This window comes from Talpa occidentalis, unplaced genomic scaffold (genome assembly GCF_014898055.3).
Source record: "Talpa occidentalis isolate TD23 unplaced genomic scaffold, MPIMG_talOcc4v2.1 talOcc4.3, whole genome shotgun sequence".
Taxonomy (NCBI): Eukaryota; Metazoa; Chordata; class Mammalia; order Eulipotyphla; family Talpidae; genus Talpa; species Talpa occidentalis.
The window spans coordinates 89940280-89962238 of NW_023603184.1; the positions used below are offsets into that span (position 1 = coordinate 89940280).

Sequence of the window (21959 nt, forward strand, 5' to 3'; positions counted from 1 at the left end):
ATATGGGACATGTCTCTGCTAATGGATTTGTTTAGAAATTACTGTCTCAGCTTGATCTCAAAGACACTAATTTACAGTACTGCCTCGATGATCCTTGAGAGCCATGTGTTACTCATTTTTTATAAAATAATTTTATCAGAAAGCATTACATTATTTAACCTCTGTTTTGGCTCTTTGGTTTTAAAAGACTGCTTCATTTGGAAGTGCCAGGGTTTGTTCATTCAGACTTTCTTTGTCTAATTCATCCAACTGTCTGGATACCTTCTATGTTCTTGCCAAAAGTTTGTCTTATGAGAAGGCAGGCAACTGAGAAAGGAAATGGAAAAGAAAGAGCCTATACAAAAGGCCCAAGTCTGAATCTTGGTTTTGTTTTTTAATGGCTTGGTTACTTACGTAGTATTGCTTAATACTGGGTGGAAGTTTTAATGGGTCAAAGACATGAAAATGAGATTGTTAGGAAGTTTCCAAATACTTTAAAGTGTTTATTTTATTCTCATTTTATTTTTTCCTTTTGCACTCTGTGCCTTCCCATAGTTCAAATTCATGCCAGGAAATACTTTTGGTGAATTATTTATTTATTTATTTTTGCAGGGGGCCTTGAATTGTTGGGAGCTGCTTCTGTAATTAGGATTAATCTCGGGTTCTCTCTCTTCCCTATCATTAGGGCATTTTGTGATACCAGCTGGGTGATGGCTGTTGAACGCAACGATGGAGTTATTTGAATTTGGGAAGCTCTTTGTACCTGGGCTAACTGTGATCTATTTATTCTCACATTTTTGTGAGAAACTTTAAGCCATGGGCTGTCATATACTATTGCTCTTCTTTCTTTTTTGTTACATGGATGTGGAGTCAGACTCATTGCTTGGCGTTCCATGCCTCAAATGAGAAATATCACTTTAAAAGCAGATATTAGGAAGAATCAATTTACTGCGTTGGAGTAAAAAAAAAAAACAAACAAAAAACACACCTCCTTGTAAGTGCTTCTTCCTAAGGTGGGAGGTATAGTATTGAATGAGTTGTGTTAGTCTTTTTTATTCTTGAATATGTGTGTGCTGTAGGTATTAATTGACTGATTTGCTGTTGAAACTCTTCTTTACCCATTGCTTACGTATGTCCCACTATTTCTTTTAAAATATTGTCTTGGTACTTTAAAAGTAAATGTGAAAAGATGATGCTTCTGCTGAGGCTATTTCAGAAGTGCTACTCCATTTGGGACATGGATTTTAGAGGATTAGATTACTTATGCCATCTTTACCAGGGCTATCTGGAACGATACTGAAAGATGCCAATGCCAAAGGTCACGATATCTAATATGATGAGTTGTTGCTAAATTTGTACATGGTTTATGTGTGTTAGCCACAGTAAGCATGTTCTATTTCAGAATTTATAGCTTAACTTTGTACCCAGGTTATCCTGTTTCAATTAAAAAAAAAATTTCTCTTTGCAGTCAACAATGATCAGTCAAGTTAGGTGTGAGTTTTGGTTAGTAAAATCAAGACAAAATAAGGGGAATATTGAATCCTGGGACATTTTCTCCTTCCTAAGTTAGACATCCCGATTACCCTAATAGCCAAATGAAATAGATAACAGCAGTTTTAAGTAATTTATAATTTTTATCTGACAAGTACTTTTGAGAAAAATTACCACAGGCATGTGCAATAAGATGTGCATCAGAGTGTACCTTTAAGCCACTGCATATTTTAGGGTAGCAGGTGGGATGCAGCCAAAGGAAGTGGCAAAAAAGAGGAGAAAGGGAGAGTGGGAGTGGGAGAACAACTAATTTGAGCCATTGACTTAAAATGACCCCAGGTCTCAGCTGTCCTTTCTCGAAAATATCTGCCAACCAGAGGCATTCTAGCAGGGGGTATTTTCCTGATTTCAATAGTCAAAGACAATCTGGCCCTTGATACCCATTATTTGGCAACATTTTGTAGATGCTGTGGCCTTAAATGTGACTAGGCATGCTCCATTTTTCTACACAGTGACACTTAAAATACCAACTGGTTGTACAGGTATATTTCCCTTCTGTGCTTTTGAAAGTTTTTCTAGTGTTCTGAGATTATTTCAACTGACAAACAGTCCTCCTTTAAGAATAAGTTAATGTTGAAAGTCCTTTGTGGCTTTGAGTTCAGACACACTCAACTAGCATACCTGCAGCTCTGTCTCTTGGCCCCTAACTTGTGCTCATTTGATATTCCCAAAACAAAGCCTTCTTTCTAAAATACAGGCAGATATAGTCTAAATACAGACTCATTGACTTTATTTTATTTTTATATATTTTTAAACATTTATTTTTATTCATTTATGCATACAAGAACTGAGGTATAGGCCAGAGGTCCGGAGGGTTCTCTGGGTATAGGCCAGAGGTGAGAGGATTCCCCAGAGATAGAGGAGCAGAACAGGCAGATCTACTGAGATACACTGATGAGGGGAGCAGCAGGAGAGACAGGAGAGGTCTGCTGTGCCATGTGGGTTAGCTCCCTGGTGGGGGATTGAACTTGTGCTGCAGTGACTGCTGATAACTTCATAGTGCTGAGACTTAATCCCTTGACCAACAGGGAGGCTCCAGACTCATTGATTTTAAAATTTGGTCAACTGTTAAAGCATTTTTGGTGATGAAATAATACTGTGTATGTGTAGGTGCTAAGTCATCTCACAAAAACTCTTTAATCTGTTCTATAGTCAAAATAGCATTTATTTGCAATGAACACTATTATATATACTTTTTTGATTAATTAAACAAACCAGTGAAATTGGATAAGATGCAATTCACTTATCGTTTGCTCAGTTGCTTGAATCAAAACTGTGGCAGATGAGAAAATAGGGATAGTTGTGAGAATGCTGGCATTTCCAGGGGCAGGTTGAGAGCAATGATTCTCACTTTATTCATAGTCTGAATTTTCCTCATAAACATGTTATTAACACTTCTAGTATGTTTTTCCATGGGGAACATTATCCAGTGTTGACCCAAGTGAAACCTTGAGAATTTTTTTTCTTTTTGAGATAAATAAGAAGGGTTGAGAATCACAGCCTTAGGAGAAGGCTCTTACTACTTTTGTCTTTTGGAGCTGGGGCAATCAAAATACTCAGTCTAGTGAGGAAGCAGAAGTGGGAGAGAGTGTTGCTGACTTACTCGACCGTGTCCATCTGCAAAGAAGGAGGTGTGTGGCCACAAATAGCACCTACTTTGTAGCCCCCTTCCGTTATGCATGTAGGGTTTTTTGAGTGGTCTTTTGAGTGGTTTCCTATTCATTTCACTCTCCACCTCTTTTTGTTTCCTCACCCACAGAGAAGTGACTAAGTTTCCACAAAGGCTTGGTGGTTTTTCCTCTTTTTCAGACCAGCCCTATGTCAGTGAACAGGAGACTGAGTAATGGGTCATCAACACTATTTTAAATCCCACCAGGGGGCCAGCAATCCCACTTGCATGGTGGTGTGCAGATTTTTGAGAGCAAGCTATTTACCATTCAGTTTTTAATACAGATGTGCTTAATAATAAACTTTCAACTGAAAAGGACTTAAAAGACTTTGTATACAGCCTTCCTGCTCTTCTGGTGATTCCTTAGTATCTAATGAAAGGAAAGTGTCATTTCATGGGAGAGCCTCCTTTTCTGATTGCAATCTGGTGGGAGAATGGAGTAGAGGAAGAGGGAGTTTAAATTAAGAGAGAGTGTCTTGAGGACTTTCAGAGTGGGTAAACCTAAGTGAAGAGCAGAGTTGGAGAGGGTGAAGGTCAGGGCTCCATGAGGGTTCCTCAGGTGGGTGATGAGAATAGGGGTGGGTGGGAGGAACAGGGAGTGCAGAGATTTAAGCTAGGGCTGCTCAGGCTCTTGCCTGTTTATTACAGACCAAGGATTGCTTTCGAAACTTTATTATTATTTTTTGCTTCAACATTTATTTTGTCTGTCTTATGTCCTAACTGGAAACTGTCATGTGGTACAGTGGGTTTCTTAACTAACCCAGTGGTGTGGTTGATGTAATAAGAATCTATTTAGGTCTGAGAGGGGGGCCCTTTCACGTAACATAGGCTAGGTTTGTTCCTTCCGTTACCCATTCTGAAGGTGTAGTGGGCTTTGTGAGCCAACTCTGAGGCAAAGCCTGAGAACCACTGAGCACCGGTTCAAAGACCGGATGTAAGAGTTTTTTCTTCTTCTTCTTCTTTTTTTTTTTTTTTCCTGAAATACACACAGGCAACAAGTGGGTTTCCAAGTATGGAAATTAGGGTCTCTTTTCAGTGTGAGGAGTGATCCTATTAGAATCAGGGAGTCGAGTCTCTTTGATTGATGCTGCATTCGTGAGCAGCTTAACAGAAGGGACCTAGAGCAGTCTTTGCAAATTGCTTGCCGCCTAAACGAATAATCGTTCTTAAGTTCTTTGTGTCTCATTTTCCCCCATGTAAAATGGGGAGAACAGAGCGTTGAAGAGCATTAAAGCTTCTAAGAGTTTCTGGAACATAGTGAGATTTCAAAAAGTGTTAACTATTTTTAGATTTCCAGAGGAAATAAATCAAAAGCAGTTGCAGTTAGCAGGAAAGTTGCTCTTGTCGTTGGAGACCCTTGCATTCAGTGCTACCTTGTTAAGACTGTGAGTTAAGCAGCAAATTGTATGTCCCTCATCTGAGGCTATTGGAAATGGTTAGAAAACAGGTATACACTTTTCTGCTTTCTCTTTGCCTTGTTTCCTGATTTGAAAATGAATCAAAAACAAGATGTACACCCCCAATTATTGACTTGAGCCCCTTTCCTGTTCTAATTAATACGTTTGTTGAAATTACCACTCTTTCCTCTCTAGGCATATGTGAGTTAGGGCTGACTCAATTTGTGTGGTTGATAGGTTCTTAAAAAGTTTTATGAATATAGTCTTCTGGTAAGTTAATATGTAATACAGCATTATTTATTAGAATTCTGTCATGAGATATTAAAAAAAAAACTATGTTAAAGAAAACCTTAGCTTTCTCTGTTAAATGAGAATTCATGTGTTACTTTAAGTGGAGTGTAGTTATCACTTCGTCTTTTCCAGAGTCAATGAGGCAGTAGTATTTGTTAATGCAGGATCTTCATGCTTTACAAAATAGCCTCTCACTTTGTGATTGCAACTCACTAAACTGTGAGTACCTTACTAAATACTATAATTCACTCTGTTATGTGTGTTAATTAAAGAACATGAAAAAAATAATGGTGATGTGTTTGGCGAGTTGAATTATAGGTAAGTCAGAACTACCTTTGTTGTTGTCATCAAAATAGGTGGAAAAATACTTATGCTAGTGAGAGGCAAAGTGATATATGAATAATTAAAATCTGCAGGAATTTTGGGAACATTGTTATAATTCATAATTTCAGTATCTTTCCTCTCAATACATTATTTGTAGGAGAGTCTAATAAAGCAGAGTCTTTTGATTGGTAGTACCAGTTATTCAAAATGCAAAACATAAGATTGGAGAAACAGAAAAAAAAGAGAATAATTATCTCTAGTCAAACTAAGAGCTACTTTGGGATTTATTTTAATAGATACTCAAATAAAAAAGATATTTAATTTCCTGTATGTATCTGTTATTCAAATGTTGATTGGTTTTGGTAAGTCTGTTATTGTGCATAGGTTATGAAAGTTTTCAGCACTCTAGCTTTATAAGATAAGGATAGTCTCACATTAGCCCCAAGCTTTATCGCCTGGCCAAGCACTGTCCTATATACAAGTGAGTGAGCACAGTTCCAGACACATGGCAGAATTTCACTATCTGAAATTTACTATTTATTTCCCTTCCATGACACATGAAATAAAAATGTGAAGCAGACCCAGCTTTGTTAGAGACAATAAGAAAGATACAACACCAGAATTCTTTAATGGAGCTCTTATTCACAATGTTGCTTATATTAACTCCTGGATAGAGAAACTAGTAGAGGTTAGAGATATTTGAAGTGCAAATGAATACAGATCAAAGAGAAATCAAAATTGTAACACCAAATGCTGGTGAGGATGTGGAGCAACAGAATCCTCTTGGTGGTGGTGGGAGGGAAAAGTGGTAGAGAAAATGAGATCGAGCAATTGTGCTCATTGGTATTTATTCAGAGGGGTTCAAAATTTATGTTTATACAAAGACCTGCACATCCATGTTTATACTAGCATTATTCATAATTACCCAAACTTGTAAGCAATCAAGATGTCATCCAGATGACTGGTTGAATAAACTAGTGCATCAGACAGTGGAATATTATTCAGCACTAAAACCATCTGTCAAACCATAAAGAGATACAGAGGAAACTAATGTGCATTACTGTTTGATTCTCACTCTTTGGCATTCTGAAAAAGATAAAACTATGGAGACAGCAAAAAAGATTAGTGGTGGGCCTCCCCGGTGGCACAGTGGGTTGCGCGCAGCGCTGTGAAGCTATCCATAGCCTCAGCAGCGCCTGTTTGATTCCCGACCAGCCAGGGAGATACACACATGGTACAGCAGACCTCTCCTGTCTTGCCCACTGCTCCCCTCAGCAGTGTATTTCAGTCAGTCTATCTGTTCGGTTCCCCGCTGAGTCTCTGGTGAATCCTCTCACCCTTCTGTGCCTCTGGCCTGTACCCCAGTTCTTGTATAAAATAAATAAAATCTTTATTTATTTATTTTTTTGGGATTTCATTTATTTATTTATTTGTTTGTTTGTTTGTTTATTTATTTATTTAAATTTTCTTTTTATATTCCCCATACAATTACAACCTCCTCATTTTTACCCCAATCCCTACTTTCCCCGCCCTCCACCCCCATAGAGTGTCTCTTGTTGATAGTTGCTTGTTGATTTTGATATTTTCTTTCTTATAGTTATTCTTTTTCCTGGTCCCTTAAAAATAAATAAAATCTTTAAAAAAAAAAAGATTAGTGGTTATCAGGGTTGGGGGCTGCGGGTTAATAGAGCACAGGGGATTTTTAGGGCAGCGAAAAGAAGTCTGTATGATACTACAATGGTGGATATATGTCATTATCTGTTTGTCCAAGCCCCTAGAATATACAACACCAAGAATGAACCCTAATGTAAACTGTGGACTTTGGATAATTATATGTGTCAGTATAGGTTTATCTTTGAGAAAAAATGGGCCATGCTTGTGAGTGATGTTGATAATGTGTGTGGGCAGGGAGTATACTTGAAATCTTCTCACTTCTACTCCTAAAAGTGTTCTAAGAATACAGTCTTTCAGAAAAATTATACTTAAAAATCATGAGCATAGCATTTAAAACATATCAAGTGAGAAAAATTAAATTACAGAAATTACATTTAAGCATTGCTTTTCAATAGTGTCTTTGATATAACAATTTATTTTTGAATGCCCTTAATACCATTAAGAATTTAACCTTTCAAAAACATTCTTTCTGATCCTAAGCTATAGAGTGTGGATAGAGCTATGGATTTTAAATTAGTACACATCTTCCTAAGCAATGATGTAGCTGAGATTAACATGTGGCATGTTTGCTTTATGTTTACCAGGTTGCTTATAACTTTGTGAGTCAATTCAGGCTACCAGACTTGTTTATTCTCTCTGAGTAATTAATCTTCCATCTCCTGAGGCATTTTTCATAGTTTCATAAACAGCATTTCTCCTAAAAAAATCTTAGGAAGTGCTAGAACATCAACTGTTCTTAAACAGTCTTCATTTTTGTTGATTTCAGTGTTTAGGTGGGAGCTATAGTGTTAAATACCACATGACGAATGTATATGAAGGTGGAGAGACAAGTGCTTGAAAATAGGCCTTTTGGTTCCATCTGCTTGCTTAAAAGAGCCATCAACATCAGCATTATGTCAGATATGAAGGTAGAAATGTCTTTGCACCATGATTTGGTGGGGCTTGCATTTAATGATCTGTCCTTTTGGAACTTTATCTGTAAGGATTTAATTTTCTGTAAATGATAGGATCATGCCTATCAGCGGAAGTGTCCAAACCATGCATGGACTTTAGACAGTGCAGACAAGTTGTGAATCTTGAGTTGTAAAGATAAACATATCTCATAGTTGTGTATTAATTTGGATAAAGTAATTAATTGGTGTAATAAATAACCCTCAAAGCTCAACAGGTTATCACAGTGAAATTTTATGTCTTGTTTATATTACAATTTAATGTGTACACCCAATTTTCAAGGACCTTCGATAGATTTTGTTGACCCACTGGATCATTTCCAGCCAACTTGTAAGAACAGTGGGAAATGTAACCGAGCAATGGTCTCAGGAAGAAAAGAAAAAGTTTTGTTAAGCCATTACATCTGTGCTGTAGGTTAGTTTCTAATCTAGCTGACACGCAAGCTGTATTTCTTTGATGAGAGTTTTATTGTTAGAGTTTATGCAAAAGACATCTCTTGCTTCTCTTGTTTAGAACCCTGTACCTAAATTCCTAGAAGTGTTTTTCCCCTAGAAACAACATCTAAATATGTTGGAGCTGTGTCTGATATCTAAAGCTTGGTGATTCTGAGTACAATGTATTTTTGATAAGGCCAATTGAAACTATTCTTAACTACTTAGATGGTTAACTGTTTCTACAGAGGCAGGTTTCATCAAAGCACTGAAATTATGCAGATAGAGCTGGAAATGTTCTTTGAAGAGCATCCTATCATCTTCCTTATAATTTTGGTTTTTATTTAACACTTAGCTCCCAAAGTGGGGCCATGGCAATATCTTTGAGTTATAACTCACATCAGGCCTTCGAGGAGTTTGCGATGCTATTTTATTGCTGGCATACAAAATCACTGAGGTTAACTGTACTGCTATAGGTCACATAGTGAGTCAACGACAAAGCTATGATTAGCCTTGACAGCTGGTGAGCTTCTAGGCTGTTGCTAACTGAGCAGCATTGACATTCATTTTGATTTGACTTCGCATTTCATTTTCAACTATTTATTCATTTTAAGGCCTCTTGAAGAAACTTTTTTAGGGATATTGTGGGACTGAGGAAGCTTTCTATAAATGCTTTGGGGAGAGTCCTTTGGCTTCCCTTTCCTCATCTGCCAGCTTAATAGTCAAATTATGTTTATGCTAAGAAGTCTTCCTTTAGGTAGAGTTTTGCAAATTAGGAAGAAAGTAGAGGCTTTAAGGTAAGTTAGGCAAAGTTAATTTTACTTTATTTTATAATTTGAGACTTCAATAAAGAATTTCTAATATCTGATTATGCTTATGAGCACATATGAAAAAAGTTACAAAAATGCGTTTATTTGACAAAATAATTCAGAAAAATGAAAGGTATGTTTCCCAAATTTGACCCAGAACCATTCTGAGCATAAGGGTAAAATGTAGCCAAGGGTCAGCTGGATTGTAAAGCATGGAAAAATGGTCATTTGACTCACTGGGTCAACGTTTTATTCACTTGAATGAGATGTGGGAAGAGGGAGACCTCTTTGAGTTTTGTTTTTACTTCCAGATGTGTACTTTAGGGAGATTTTTAAGGGAAAGTGCTGCTTTGTGGAACCTTGGTTATCAGCTTGACTGCCCAGTGTGGCTGACTACAGGCAGATTCCCTAGGACTTGTGTTACCTTGACTGCCATCAGCAGACCCTTGGATGCTGGTGCCAGAGAGGCTGGGAAACTTGGGGGTCCAGGCATTACACACATATAGGCAAAGATAACCTAGCAAAGCCGAGGACATATGTTTTGGAGTAAAACTTGGCATAAGTTCTGATTCTCTCAGTTACTTGCCCAAGGAATAACTAAATCCAGTTTCATCCCCGGTCAAAGGACCCTTGCTTCTGTGATAAATGAATTGTGAGACCTAATGGAGCTGACAAGGAGCATATGGACTGGTAGCAACAATGAAAGTGATTGTTCTGCCTCTTCTTCCTTCTCTGCCAACTCTGACCCCAGACTTCCTCTCTAGATCTAATTCTCAGCATAATCTTGGGGTTGAAGAGCATTATTAAGATTAGACGCTTTCAAACACATATTTGATGTTTTAAAATACTTATTTAAAAGCCAATAAAATATAGTCCTCAAACCTCAGCTCGTGTTGTCAATTATGATCAGAGTTATTGGAAGTAGGTTCAGGCAGAACCAAAGGGTTTTCCCTATTTTTCAACTTATAAAACAGTTTTGTATTTAGTGGGTTGGATATATTATGCTAGGTATTAATAAACTTCTGTGTGAGTTTTCAAGGGAGTCACAACTACTTAAGCACCTTCAAGGTAAACCCGAGCTGTCTTCTCAGTGATTCCAGAAGGATGGCCCTTCTTGTTCTCTCTTTTCTGTTCTCCAGAAAAGAGACAGTCCACCCGTTAGCAACTCTTCCTACAGAATAATCATCAATTCCTCACCCAGTATATTTACAGTGAGAAATGTTGCTTACTGTCATATAAGCACAAAAGTCAAATCATATTTAGAATCACAAAGAGACTGAGGAGGTGAAGGCCATTAAAACATCTTAAGATTCACTGTAAAGAGTTGCTTATTGCATTTTCTTTCTAGGAAGATACAAATACAGTTAGTCTTCTTTAGTGACAACAAAACATGAAGCACTTCCTCTTAAATCTAATGTTTCCATTATCAATATGTGATTGAATCACATAAAATAGGAGAGATTGAGAGTGGTGGTTTGCAGTATGAAGTGATTTGCATGAAACCCTGCTTTATACTCCAATTATTACTGTACATGATTACAGGACAACCTGGTTGTTAATTGCCTGTGGTCTTTAAATATGCACTTCTTTCAGAAATAGACACTAATTATTAGATCTTGTTTTCAATCTCACCCAAAGTTGCAAATGTCTAGGTTTTTTTTTTTTTTTTTTAAATTTGCAAGTCTAATAGTGCACATATATAGTAAAACCTGGTCTCATTCTGAATCTTGCTCAGGGTATATGTTCACTGGGATAAAAACTCCATGATTATGAACTTGGCTTTGAGCTCTATGTATGCCAGTCTCTTGGGGGCGGGGGGGGGGGGGGAAACCAAGAAAACAAACTGTTATCAGAATGCTTGTAGGAATTTTATGTTTTTATGTAGAGGAAAATTTGCATTAAAACTGAAAATAAACCTTTTCCCACAGCTCATCATAATTGTATATAATGGGAACTAAACATCAAAACAGTGTCAAATATTAGTTATCCTAATTCTATCTAAATAAGAATATTTTGTTTAGGTGCTATGGTTTGACTTGTACTGGAGAAAAAAGCAATTTGCTTTGTATTTCAGGCTTTCCTTTCTTCTGTTGTCAGTGATAGATAGGTAATCAATCCTAATGTGGTAGTGCTGGGTTGCCCAGTCTGTACACCAGGGTTAGCAAATCTGTATGCCTGCAGGAGGCAGACTGGTAAGATAAAAAGGTGAATCCAGTGACTGGGATTGCTACAGGGCAGGGAGAGGGGCACCCCAGAACCCCCAAACCTGCCTGCTCTAAATAGGTTCTGCCATCCGCCTCCACATCAAGACAAAACATATGAGACCTTTAATGTAAAGGAACTTTAATACACTTAGTGAACAATGCAGAAAAGACAAAGATTATGGTTTCTAAATCAAGCACCCAAAGTTATCCATCCCCTTATGGGTAAAAGTCCAGCCAAATGGGATTGGCCCAGAGCAAGGCCCAAAAGCCTGCCCCAAGTCTAAAGCACCTTCCAGCAGGAACCCATAGAAAAGGATCAGAAACAGCCAGACAAGTCTGGGAGGAAAAGAGCAAAATCAAAATCAAAATAAAAGCTGCCATTGTCACCTCCCCAAGGGTCTTTCACCCACATCTGTTTCAACCAGTCCATGACCAAAAGGCAAGCATAGTTTCTTCTCATGTCTCTCTGCTCCATGTGCCTCCTCCAGGTCTCCTTCTGGCTCTCCATCCTGCTTCCTTTCTTCCCCAGTTTCCTCTCCAGCTTCTCCCTGCTCAGCTCTACCCTCCTTTGGGTGGGGCAGGGAATCTGGAACTTACCCCCTTCTTGGGTCACACCCTGTTACAGGATTGCTGAGCTAGCCAGAACTCCAAGCCTCGCCTAATGGCAGCAGCTGCTATTCAGTTCCTACAGATTTATCTTGAACAGAAATCTGAATTTTTATAGGAAATACAATTTTTAAATGTGGGATGTATAACTCATGTTTTCAAGAAAGGTACTGTACAGATCAAAGAAAAGATGGCAGTATGAGTTCTGATTTTATTTTTTTTTTAATTTTTAAAAAAGATTTATTTATTTATTTAAGCACTGGGTACAGTCAGAAGCACGGGAGGGTGAGAGAATTCACCAGAGCCAGAGCAGAGAGCAGAACAGGCAGAAGGACCAAGGTAGACTGTTGAGGGGAGCAGCAGGCAGCAGGAGAGGTTTGCGCGCCATGTGGGACCCTCGCCAGCGGCCGGGGATTGAACTGGCGCTGCAGAGGCTGCGGGCAGCTTCGCAGCGCAGCGCTCAACAGCTGTGCCACCGGGAAGGCCCGAGTTCTGATTTTAACACATGCTATTCCTATTTCCTTTCCTGCTTTTGTCATCTGGCCCATGCTTAGTGGTCTCTCCTGAGCTGACTATATGTCGTTCCCAGTCAATCTTTTTAGATCTGGATTAGGGGTGCCTCTTGTGGCTCTTGTAGCCTCAGTTTGATCTCCAGTTCACTCATTAGATAATATTATAAGTGCCTCTTTACCTTTTTGTTTTGTCCACTTGTAGAATCCTCGAGGGCCTCCAAATACATAAGTGATGGTGGGTGAGGGGTCTTTAGGGTCCATGAAGGTTTTGGGTCACAGGTGATTTTTAGGGCATATGGCTTTTCCAAGGCTTCTCCCAGAACCTCCAGCTCAGTGTTAATGAAGCTGTCTTCCTGATTCTTGTCTAATCAAAGGGCCTTCCAGAGAAAAGGGTGAGAGAAGAGCAGATCTGGGCTTACTGGGAGTACAGAGATCTCTTTTCTTAAAGCATGCTATTACTTTCCACTACTGATTTTTTTTCCTGCTGCTTTTCTCTTCTTTATTTCCCTCTCAATTAACATATTCTAGGGAAGGTAGAGTGCAGATGTGTTTTTGGTACTCAAAGCCATATGAAGCCCAAATGAGTCTTTTCTCTCGTTATAATTATAAGTAGGGCCTTAGGCTATGTTTACTGCCTCTAAAATAAACTTGGTGCTTAGCTTCTCAGTTGCAACACTCTCCAGCTTTTATGAAAAAATAAACAAAAATAAAATGTTATTTTAAATGTAGTGTTAGAAATTAAATAAAATTATCCTCAATAGTGCTGTATATTAAAAGAAAAATTTTGGAGGGACTGTAGTATTACTCAGGAAAACCTCCCAACACAATGATACCAACGAAACAAACTTTCAGTATTTGGCATCTGGTGATAGCTCATCCTATTATAACTATTTAGTCTACATTTTTCAAAATATATATAGAGTGTGTGTGAAGGAGCAATGTGAGACAGTCTCTGTTGCTAGACTGTTGTAGGTACAGTACCCAGCTTTCCCATATCCTACTTGTGCAGCCATGAGGCAACCACTTAATTTTTCTGTGCCTCAGTTACTAGTTCTGTAAAATGGCAATCATAATAGTAATTAACTCAGGGTTACTGTGAGGCTTAAATGAGTAGAAAAAAGCCAAACCTTCAAAATAGAATCTGGCACATTACTGTTTTTTTTCACGTTCGTGCACTTAATTTTTTTAAGTCAAGTTTATTAGGGTATAATTTACATGTAGTAAAATTCATCCTTTCTAATAGACAGGTACATACAAATCATGAGTTTTGATAGGTACATACAAATCATGTAGCCACCACCACAATCAAGATGTAGGAAGTTTCTATTTTCCTTTAAAATTCTCTTGTGGGGAATATAAAAATAAAAAAAATTAAAAAAAAAAAAAGAAAAACAATTCTCTTGTGGTCTTTGGAGTCAGCCCCCTCCCTTCCCGACTCAATCACTAGTTTGTTTTCTGATTCTATATGTTTTCTTTTACAGAACATCATAAACAGAATTTGTCATGTAGACTCTGAGTCTAGCAACTCTCACGTAACACAGGGGTTGTGGAAACCTTTTCTCTAAAGAGTCAGGTAGTAAATATTTTAGACTTGCAGGCTGTACAGCCTCTGTTGTGACTGGTTAATTCTGCTGTGCAGCCATGGACTATGCATGAATGATTGGGTGTGGCTGTATTCCAATAAAACTTTGTTTTTTAAAACAGGTGGCAGCTGGAAATTAATGGGACAGCATGATTCATTCATGTTGTCATGTCTTCTCAGTGGGTTTGTTCATTTATTGTCAATTTTATCCCATTGCATAGATGTACCACAGTTTGTTTAGTCATTCAACCGCTGAAGAATCGTTGTGTCTTTCCCAAAAATTGTGAACAAAGTGACCATAAACGTTTGCCTACAGATTTTTGTGAACACAGGTTGTGATTTCTCCTGAGCAATTACGTAGGAGGAGGATTGCTGGGTTGTGTGGTAAAGTGTATATTTACCTTTATAGGGCAGTCTCAAACTGTTTTCTCAAATGGCTGTATCATTTTACATTTCTACCAGCAATATAAGAGAATTTCAGATCTTTTGTTTTCTCACCAGTACTTTATACTGTCCAGTTTTTGTTATATTTAAGTGACTCCAAAAGATTACGAAGAAACCTTGAAACTAGAATAAAAATGCTTACCTTTTACCTATATTGAGTTGGAAGTCTTGAAGGGCTGTCCAGATGGAAATGACATTATTTGGGTTTTAAAATGATTACCTTAGATGCAGTGTACAGAATGACTCAGAAGGAGGCATGGGCAAATGTATTGACCTGCAGGGAATGTCAATTTAGTACAGGGGAACTTGAAGTGTGGTAGTGAAGATCAAGTGTCTAGATATGAGGAATTTTTAGGGGGTGGAATTGATAGAACTTTTTAGGGGTTGATCGTTTATGGTCCTTAAGGGAGTGGCACAAGCAACTAGATATTTAATGGTACCTTTACCAAGATGAGGAACTTTGACAAGGGAAAAGGCTTAAGGGAATGAGGCCATTAGTTCAAGTTTGAGATATTTGTGACACATGCACATGAGGTTCCAGGTAGGTAGTTTGATATCTGGGTCCTAGAGTATGGCAGGAAAATTGGAGGCCATTGTGATATAAGAGAGAATCTAATCAACTGTGGTGGAGGATTTGGTGGGGGTTTGGTGGTGGATGTGGTGGTAACATTCATTTATAGAGATATGAACCTATACCCCTAAATCATATATGGTGTTGTAGACCAACATTACCTCAATAAACATAATACAAAAATCTCGAAAAAGTTAATGAATTACATTTAAAAAGATATATGATGATATGGAAATAAATATGAGAGAGAGAACTTTCAATCATCTGAGAAAAGTGTCAAGAAGAACCTCAGTGTTTCATGTTGAGAAGTTTAAGGAAAGTAGGAGAGAGTGGTTCAAAGAGTCTGGAGAGAAGGAAGAAGAGAAGGGAGTAGTAGTAGGAGGAGGAGAGACACAGACACAGAGAGAATGAGAATTAGTTTACTAAGATGGTTACCACGCAGATGCTGAAGTAAGTGATTGCGTGGTATGACAACTAAAATGAAGGTTGCAAAGCGCTCATTGGATTTAGCAGCAGAGTGGACTTTAGTTAGAGTTGGTGTGGTGGTGGTGGTGTGAGAATCCATTTTAGAGTGAGTTGAGTAAGTAGGAGGTGAGGTAGTAGAAAAAGTTAGGACATACAGTTCTTTCAAGAAACTGTTGGAAACATGTGTGAGGTGTTTTTTATTGTTAAGTTAGGGTTCTTGTGAGAAGGAGGAGGTAGGGGATTAAGAAAGGAGAAATAGTGTGATCAATGAGATATCCACAAGGCACGAAATTCACCTTTCAGATCAAGCATTTTGCTGATAACGAGATTGAGGTGGATTTAATATTTATAATTATGACCTGTTAGCTGAGTGAAATAGGGGGCTTTTAGCATTATCAAGTTTTAATGAGTTATATTATAATGTAGTTCTTAAATTTATGTCTTAAGTATTTCTAGAAAACTTACCAAGTAGAAAATGTCAACAAAATTCTTTTGATGTGTGAAAACGCTCTCACAGTTTAGTTACTTGTCAAGCTCTTGTCCAAGTCCTACCCATCTGTTACGGTCCAATTGAAATCCTCAAAGGAAAGACTCTCCCTCCCTCATTTTTATGGTCATAGCCCGGTGCTTCCCCCCTCTATTTTGACATTTTGTTCTCTCTGTATACTTGTTATAGAATGTATGTGTATGATCAATTGGAAGGAGCATACTTTTTATAAAAATTAAAAATCATTTATCAGAACAATCTCTTCCACTGAGCTATAACCACCTATTGTACAGGTTTTGACCTGGTGGTTCAGAGCTTCATATGTGACTCCTACAGCAGAATGGGAAGCTGCCATTATGGACTGTGCTGATTCTGTGATTTATTTATTTTATTTTATTTTTTTTTAAAATTATTTATTTATTCATACAAGAGCTGGGGCATAGGCCAGAGATGTGGGGGGTGAGAGGATTCACCAGAGACAGAGCCGGGATCAGAACATGCAGACTGCCTGACTGAAATACACTGCTGAGGGGAGCAGTGGGTGAGTCAGGAGAGGTCTGCTGTGCCATATGGGTCACCTCCCTGGCTAGGGATCAAACTGGTGCTGCGGGTGCTGTGGTGGCTACACGGATTGCTTCATAGGTTGCGTTTTAACCCCTTGTGCCACCAGGGAGGCCCTGATTCTGTGATTTAAAGGAAAGAAAATATAGGCCACATAACTGTGGATAACTGACTAGAATTTATATACTAGCTGTTTAATATAGTGAACTAAACTGTTTAATATTGTAGTGAACTATACTACTTGTAGCATTTTGGGAAAAGCCAGATATTTATTTACTTCTGTAGACTTTTAATTCTGACTTTTTTTTTTTTTAAAGACCAGCATCCTTTTTTGTTTAACATGGTAAGTTTCATTATAATGAAAGAACTAGAACTAGAGCTAGAACTAGGTAAGGTTGTTATCACCTTTAGGGGCTATAGCCGGTTTTAATTAAAATACTGTTAAAGCATTTACAAATCAAAGTAGTGTATATTAAATATATAAAATCTATACTTTTATGTTAAATCATTTAATGGGAAAGCATCTGAAATCCTTGAAAATTATTCGTTATAGCTGATAAACTGGACAATAATTTCTGTTAAACAGATTTTTTAAATTATACTGAGTTAAATTTATAGATCCCCAAACTCTAGGATATATTATTATCAGGAGAATTAAGGAATGAAGAACATATATTTTTAAGAAATTGCAGAAAGGCATAATATGCATTTTCTCTCCTTTTTTTTCAACGCTTTTAAATGTTATTTGAATGAATTACTGCTACTGGATAAAACACTTCCTTATGTTCTCCTATAAATTGTCTTAGACAAGGTATTTGGGAATTGCTGTACAGTGTGGGAAATAATTGAACTTGACTGCATATAAAATTAAAACAAGCAGTTGAAATATTGAATCTGAAACCAGGTGTTCCATGATTAAATAATTGTGATTCTTGAGGAAAAAAAAATACACCTCCAATCCAGGGGCTTTTTTTCCTTCACAAAGCAGTTACTCTTATAACTCCATGTGAAGTGGACTGTGGTCTAGCTCTAATATTACTTGTCTTCATTACAAATTTTTATTGTAAAATTTGTTAAATTGGCATTTGTTAAACAGCTGAAAATAGTTTGCTTTTTAACATCAGGTGAACCTGGCCTATGTTGAAGCAGCAGAGTACGTTTCAGAACCTATTAATAGGGAGCCTCCTTCCAGAGAAGCTCAGCTACTGACTTTGCAAAACACAGCTGAATTTGATATCCTTGTCATTGGAGGAGGAGCAACAGGAAGTGGCTGTGCACTAGATGCTGTCACAAGAGGTAAGTCCTGATGTAGATGGAAGAGCTCTAATAAAGATTTCTTCTCTCATATGTTCTCTGTGCTAGTAAAGTCACATGTCTATTGTGTTTCCTAATCATCCAGCCTTTGCAAAGCACCTTAATATTTTTTAAATATAGGCATTTACACCATTTTAAAATGAAATATAGTGGTTTTTTTTTTTTTTACGCTTAAATGAATTTATATAAATAGGAAACTTTATATTCCTGTGAACTCATTGACTTGATGCTGTGGTTTTTTTTTTTTCCAGACTCTGTTCTTTATTTTTTTCTTTTTAATTATTTTTTAAATTTTTTTACGTCATTGTTCTTTTTTTTTTAATTTTTTTTGTGGGACCCTCGCCAGCGGCCGGGGAACGAAAAGGCGCTGCAGAGGCTGTGAGCAGCCTTGCAGCCCAGCCCTCAACCACTGCGCCACCAGGGGAGGCCCCACATCATTGTTCATTTTTAAACAATATTTGCTTCCCCCAACCCCCTCAGGTGTAGTCCCCATAGAGTTTCCTTCACCAGTGCACCCGTGCACCATCACCTCAGTCCCCTGTGCTCCTCCCTCCCTCCCTTCGATCCCTCTCCCGCCTCCTCCCCTTGATGTTGTGGTTATCGATTTATATTTTCTAATGTAAGTACATTTATAGGAGATAAAATCACCTACAATGACTATCACTTTTAGCCACATGTGTAGGTAAAGAAGTGATTTACTGAAATAAGTTAATACCTTAAGATAATTCTCTTTGTTTCATTATCTCTTAAAATCTTCTATTTCCTTGAAATACAAACCACAGTTTGAAAACTACAGCTCCCTGAGAATAGTAATGGAAAAGGTAGTTGCTAATCTTTAGTTCCTGTCTCAATCACTCTATTAGTCAGCATTATGAAAGTCATGATGAAAAGTTCTTTAAAAATGAAAACATGGGGCCTCCCCGGTGGCGCAGCGGTTGAGCGCTGGGTTGCGAAGCTGCTCGTGGCCTCTGCGGCGCCGGTTCGATCCCCAGCTGCTCCCCGGCCACCAGAGGAGGGTCCCACATGGCGCACAGACCTCTCCTGCCGCCCGCTGCTCCCCTCAGCAGTGTACTTCGGTCCTTCTGCCTGCTCTGCTTCCCGCTCTGGCTCTGGTGAATTCTCTCACCCTCCCGCGCTTCTGACTGTACCCAGTGCATGTATAAACAGAACAAACAAACGAGTAAATGGATAGATAAAACATGCCTCTATAAAAAAAAAAAAAAATGAAAACATGATATATAAAGAAAGAAACTTAGGGGATTGAACAGCATGTGATATATTTAGTAAAATAATTTGTAACTTTTGCCTGTGGCTATTAGTGTGGAGTTTGGGGTCTGGGAAATCTGGGTTTATTCCTGGCTTAGCTGCTTGATCAGATGTATGTATGTATGTAGGTATGTATGTATGTATGTGTGTATATGCACACATGTAGTACTTGGACAAATTAGTTCACTATTTCTTTACCTTTCAAATAAAGAAAAAAATACCTGGCACTGGTTGTTATGAGGATTGTGTAATCATGTAGCGAGGACTTAAAATAGTGCTTATCACAAATTAGAAGTTCTCAATAAATTATAGATCGTATAGCTGCTGTTATTAACATGAAAAGGCAAAAAGACTTTTCGACCCAGTTGTCTTGGAAAAATATACTTTGTGGTGTTCACAGATGTACACAGGTCAGAACTGCAGCAGTATATTTGAATTATTATGTATGTATTGTGGTATTATATTCAATGGTAATAATTCTTTTCCTATTAAATTATCATTACAGTCACCCTGTATTTATTTACCTTATATACCTGGTAGAATTTACTCTAATAGAAATGAAATAAATTTCATGAGACTTAGGTACACACAGACAAAAAGTGCCCTAGATTTACTTTGATTGTGTAGGACCCACTCTTAAGTTTTGACTCATCTAGATTTCCTAGCATAGCCTATGTCCTTTTTGTCAATTCTAAATAATGGTAAGTTATTCAAAATTTAGGTGCCGGAATCTATTCATTGCCAGGAAGACCACAATTTTTATATAATTGTATGTCTCCATCTGTGATTTATAAAATGAGTCCATATTATTCTTGGACATACTAAAGCAGATGGAAAGAATAGTTACAGTTTTGTCAAAGTATTTGAACTCATCTCTCCCCTGGAGGCCTGGGGAGGGGAGAGAGAGAGAGGACATACTATTCTCAGTGTAATGGGAGTTCTTATTTGGGATTACCTCAACTTGTCCTATGACTACCCTTGGAGTTAGAATTTACCAGGTGACAATTTTCTGTGTGTCAAAGGGGAACATTTCCTCAGTAGGATTCAAAAAAATATACTTTTTGCTTTCTCCTTTGTACTGGTCATGCTGTTCTGAAATATACAGTATTTCTTTTTTAGTTCTACAAATATCCACTGAAATGTCTGCATGGCAGTATGTGAAGTCATGTAAGAAAATACAAAGATTATCGCTATGTTTAGGGTGCTTGCAGTTCTATGATGCTTGTTTGTATAGACTGAATTACATAATAGAGAATAAACCTTTTGATAGGTTGGGGTATTATGGACTTTTATGGACTTTTAAAGGTGAGGATAACCGTATCTTCAGAGAGTGGTCAGGAGAAAAACAGCTGCTATTTGGTATTATTAGCATTTAATTATAGCTATAATTTAATCAGTTAAATATTTTGTTGATGTAACATTGGTTTAAAATATTATATAGGTTTCAGTATTATAATTTAATACATATGTATACAATTTTTTGATCACACCAAAAGTACAGTTTCTATCCACCACCATACCGTTGACCAGTTATCTAACTTACCCACTCTCCTTCTCTTTTCCCTCTGGTAACCACCACTTTTTCTTGTAATTTAAAAGTTACTTTTTTTTTTTTTTTTTTTAAAGATTTATTTATTTATTTATTTAGACAAGCACTGGGTACAGTCAGAAGCGCAGGAGGGTGAGAGAATTCACCAGAGCCAGAGTGGGGAGCAGAACAGGCAAACTGACGAAACACACTGCTGAGGGGAGCAGTGGGCGGCAGGAGAAGTTTGCGCGCCATATGGGACCCTCCTTCAGTGGCCTGGGAGCAGCCAGGGATCGAACCGGCGCTGCAGAGGCTGCAGGCAGCTTCGCAACCCAGCACTCAACCGCCGCGCCACAGGGGAGGCCCCTAAAAGTTACTTTTGTTTGTTCATTTATTTTATCTTCCACATATGAGTAAAATCATAGGGTATTTGTCTTTTTCTGTGTTACTTATTTCACTAAGCACAATACACTGTAGGTCCTTCCAGGTTGTCACACGTAACAAATTTTACCATTTCTTATGGCTGAGCAGTATTCCATTGTCTATATATGGCATATCTTCTTTGTCCTACCATATGTCAGTGGGCATCTAGGTTGTTTCTATATCTTGGTTATTGAAAATAATGCATATGTCTCTTAGAATTTGTGTTTTAATAGTCCTTGGGTAAATACACATAAATGAAATAGATTTCCATTCTTACTTTTTTGTGTAATCTTTATATTGTTTTCCATAATGGCTGCACCAGTTTACATTCCCACCAGCAGTGCACAAGGGTTTAGCATAGTCATAGAATTTTAATAGGAAACACTGCGTGCTGAAAGTCTCCGAGGTATAATGGAGGAGAACCATCTGAAATCAGTGTGTGTGTAAGACAACATGTTTTAATTTGGAGTATCCAGGCCATGTAAGAGAGAATAAGAGAGAAGAGTGGATAGGAATGGGCCTAATTAGCTAGGGGAGGACCTTTGGACTTTATTGGAGAGGCCACTTGGAGATACCAACGAGTTAAATTTGGTGATGAGCATTGGCTAGGCAGAACTATTCCTTCCTTCCTTTTGAAAAGTCTCACTTATACTTGCTTCTTTGTACTTCCTAGATTTATGTTTTAAAAAACGTAGACAAGGTCATACCAGTTACTATCTTGCTGTGTTTCTTTCAAATAACAGTATATTTTATCAGTCTGTACATGTGTATCATATTCTTTTTTTAACAGCAGGAAAATTTATCCCAATACTGTTTGGGTTAATGATTCATTAGGTTGTATCCAAAAACCTTTTTTTCTATCTAAAATTAATACTGTTTGTGAGTCAAATACTGAACCAGCTCTGAGACTACAAGATTAA

The 21959-nt window shown here is 37.8% G+C and overlaps 1 protein-coding gene across 3 annotated transcripts in view; it reads left to right on the top strand.

The window, feature by feature from the left end:
- GPD2 (glycerol-3-phosphate dehydrogenase 2) overlaps positions 1-21959 on the top strand; it is a 138261-nt gene that overhangs the window by 36504 nt on the left and 79798 nt on the right. For all 3 annotated transcript variants that reach the window (XM_037523355.2, XM_037523354.2, XM_037523357.2), the window contains exon 3: positions 17633-17804. In XM_037523355.2, coding sequence (XP_037379252.1) covers positions 17633-17804 — 172 coding nt within the window. The remainder of the gene's footprint in view (positions 1-17632; positions 17805-21959) is intronic.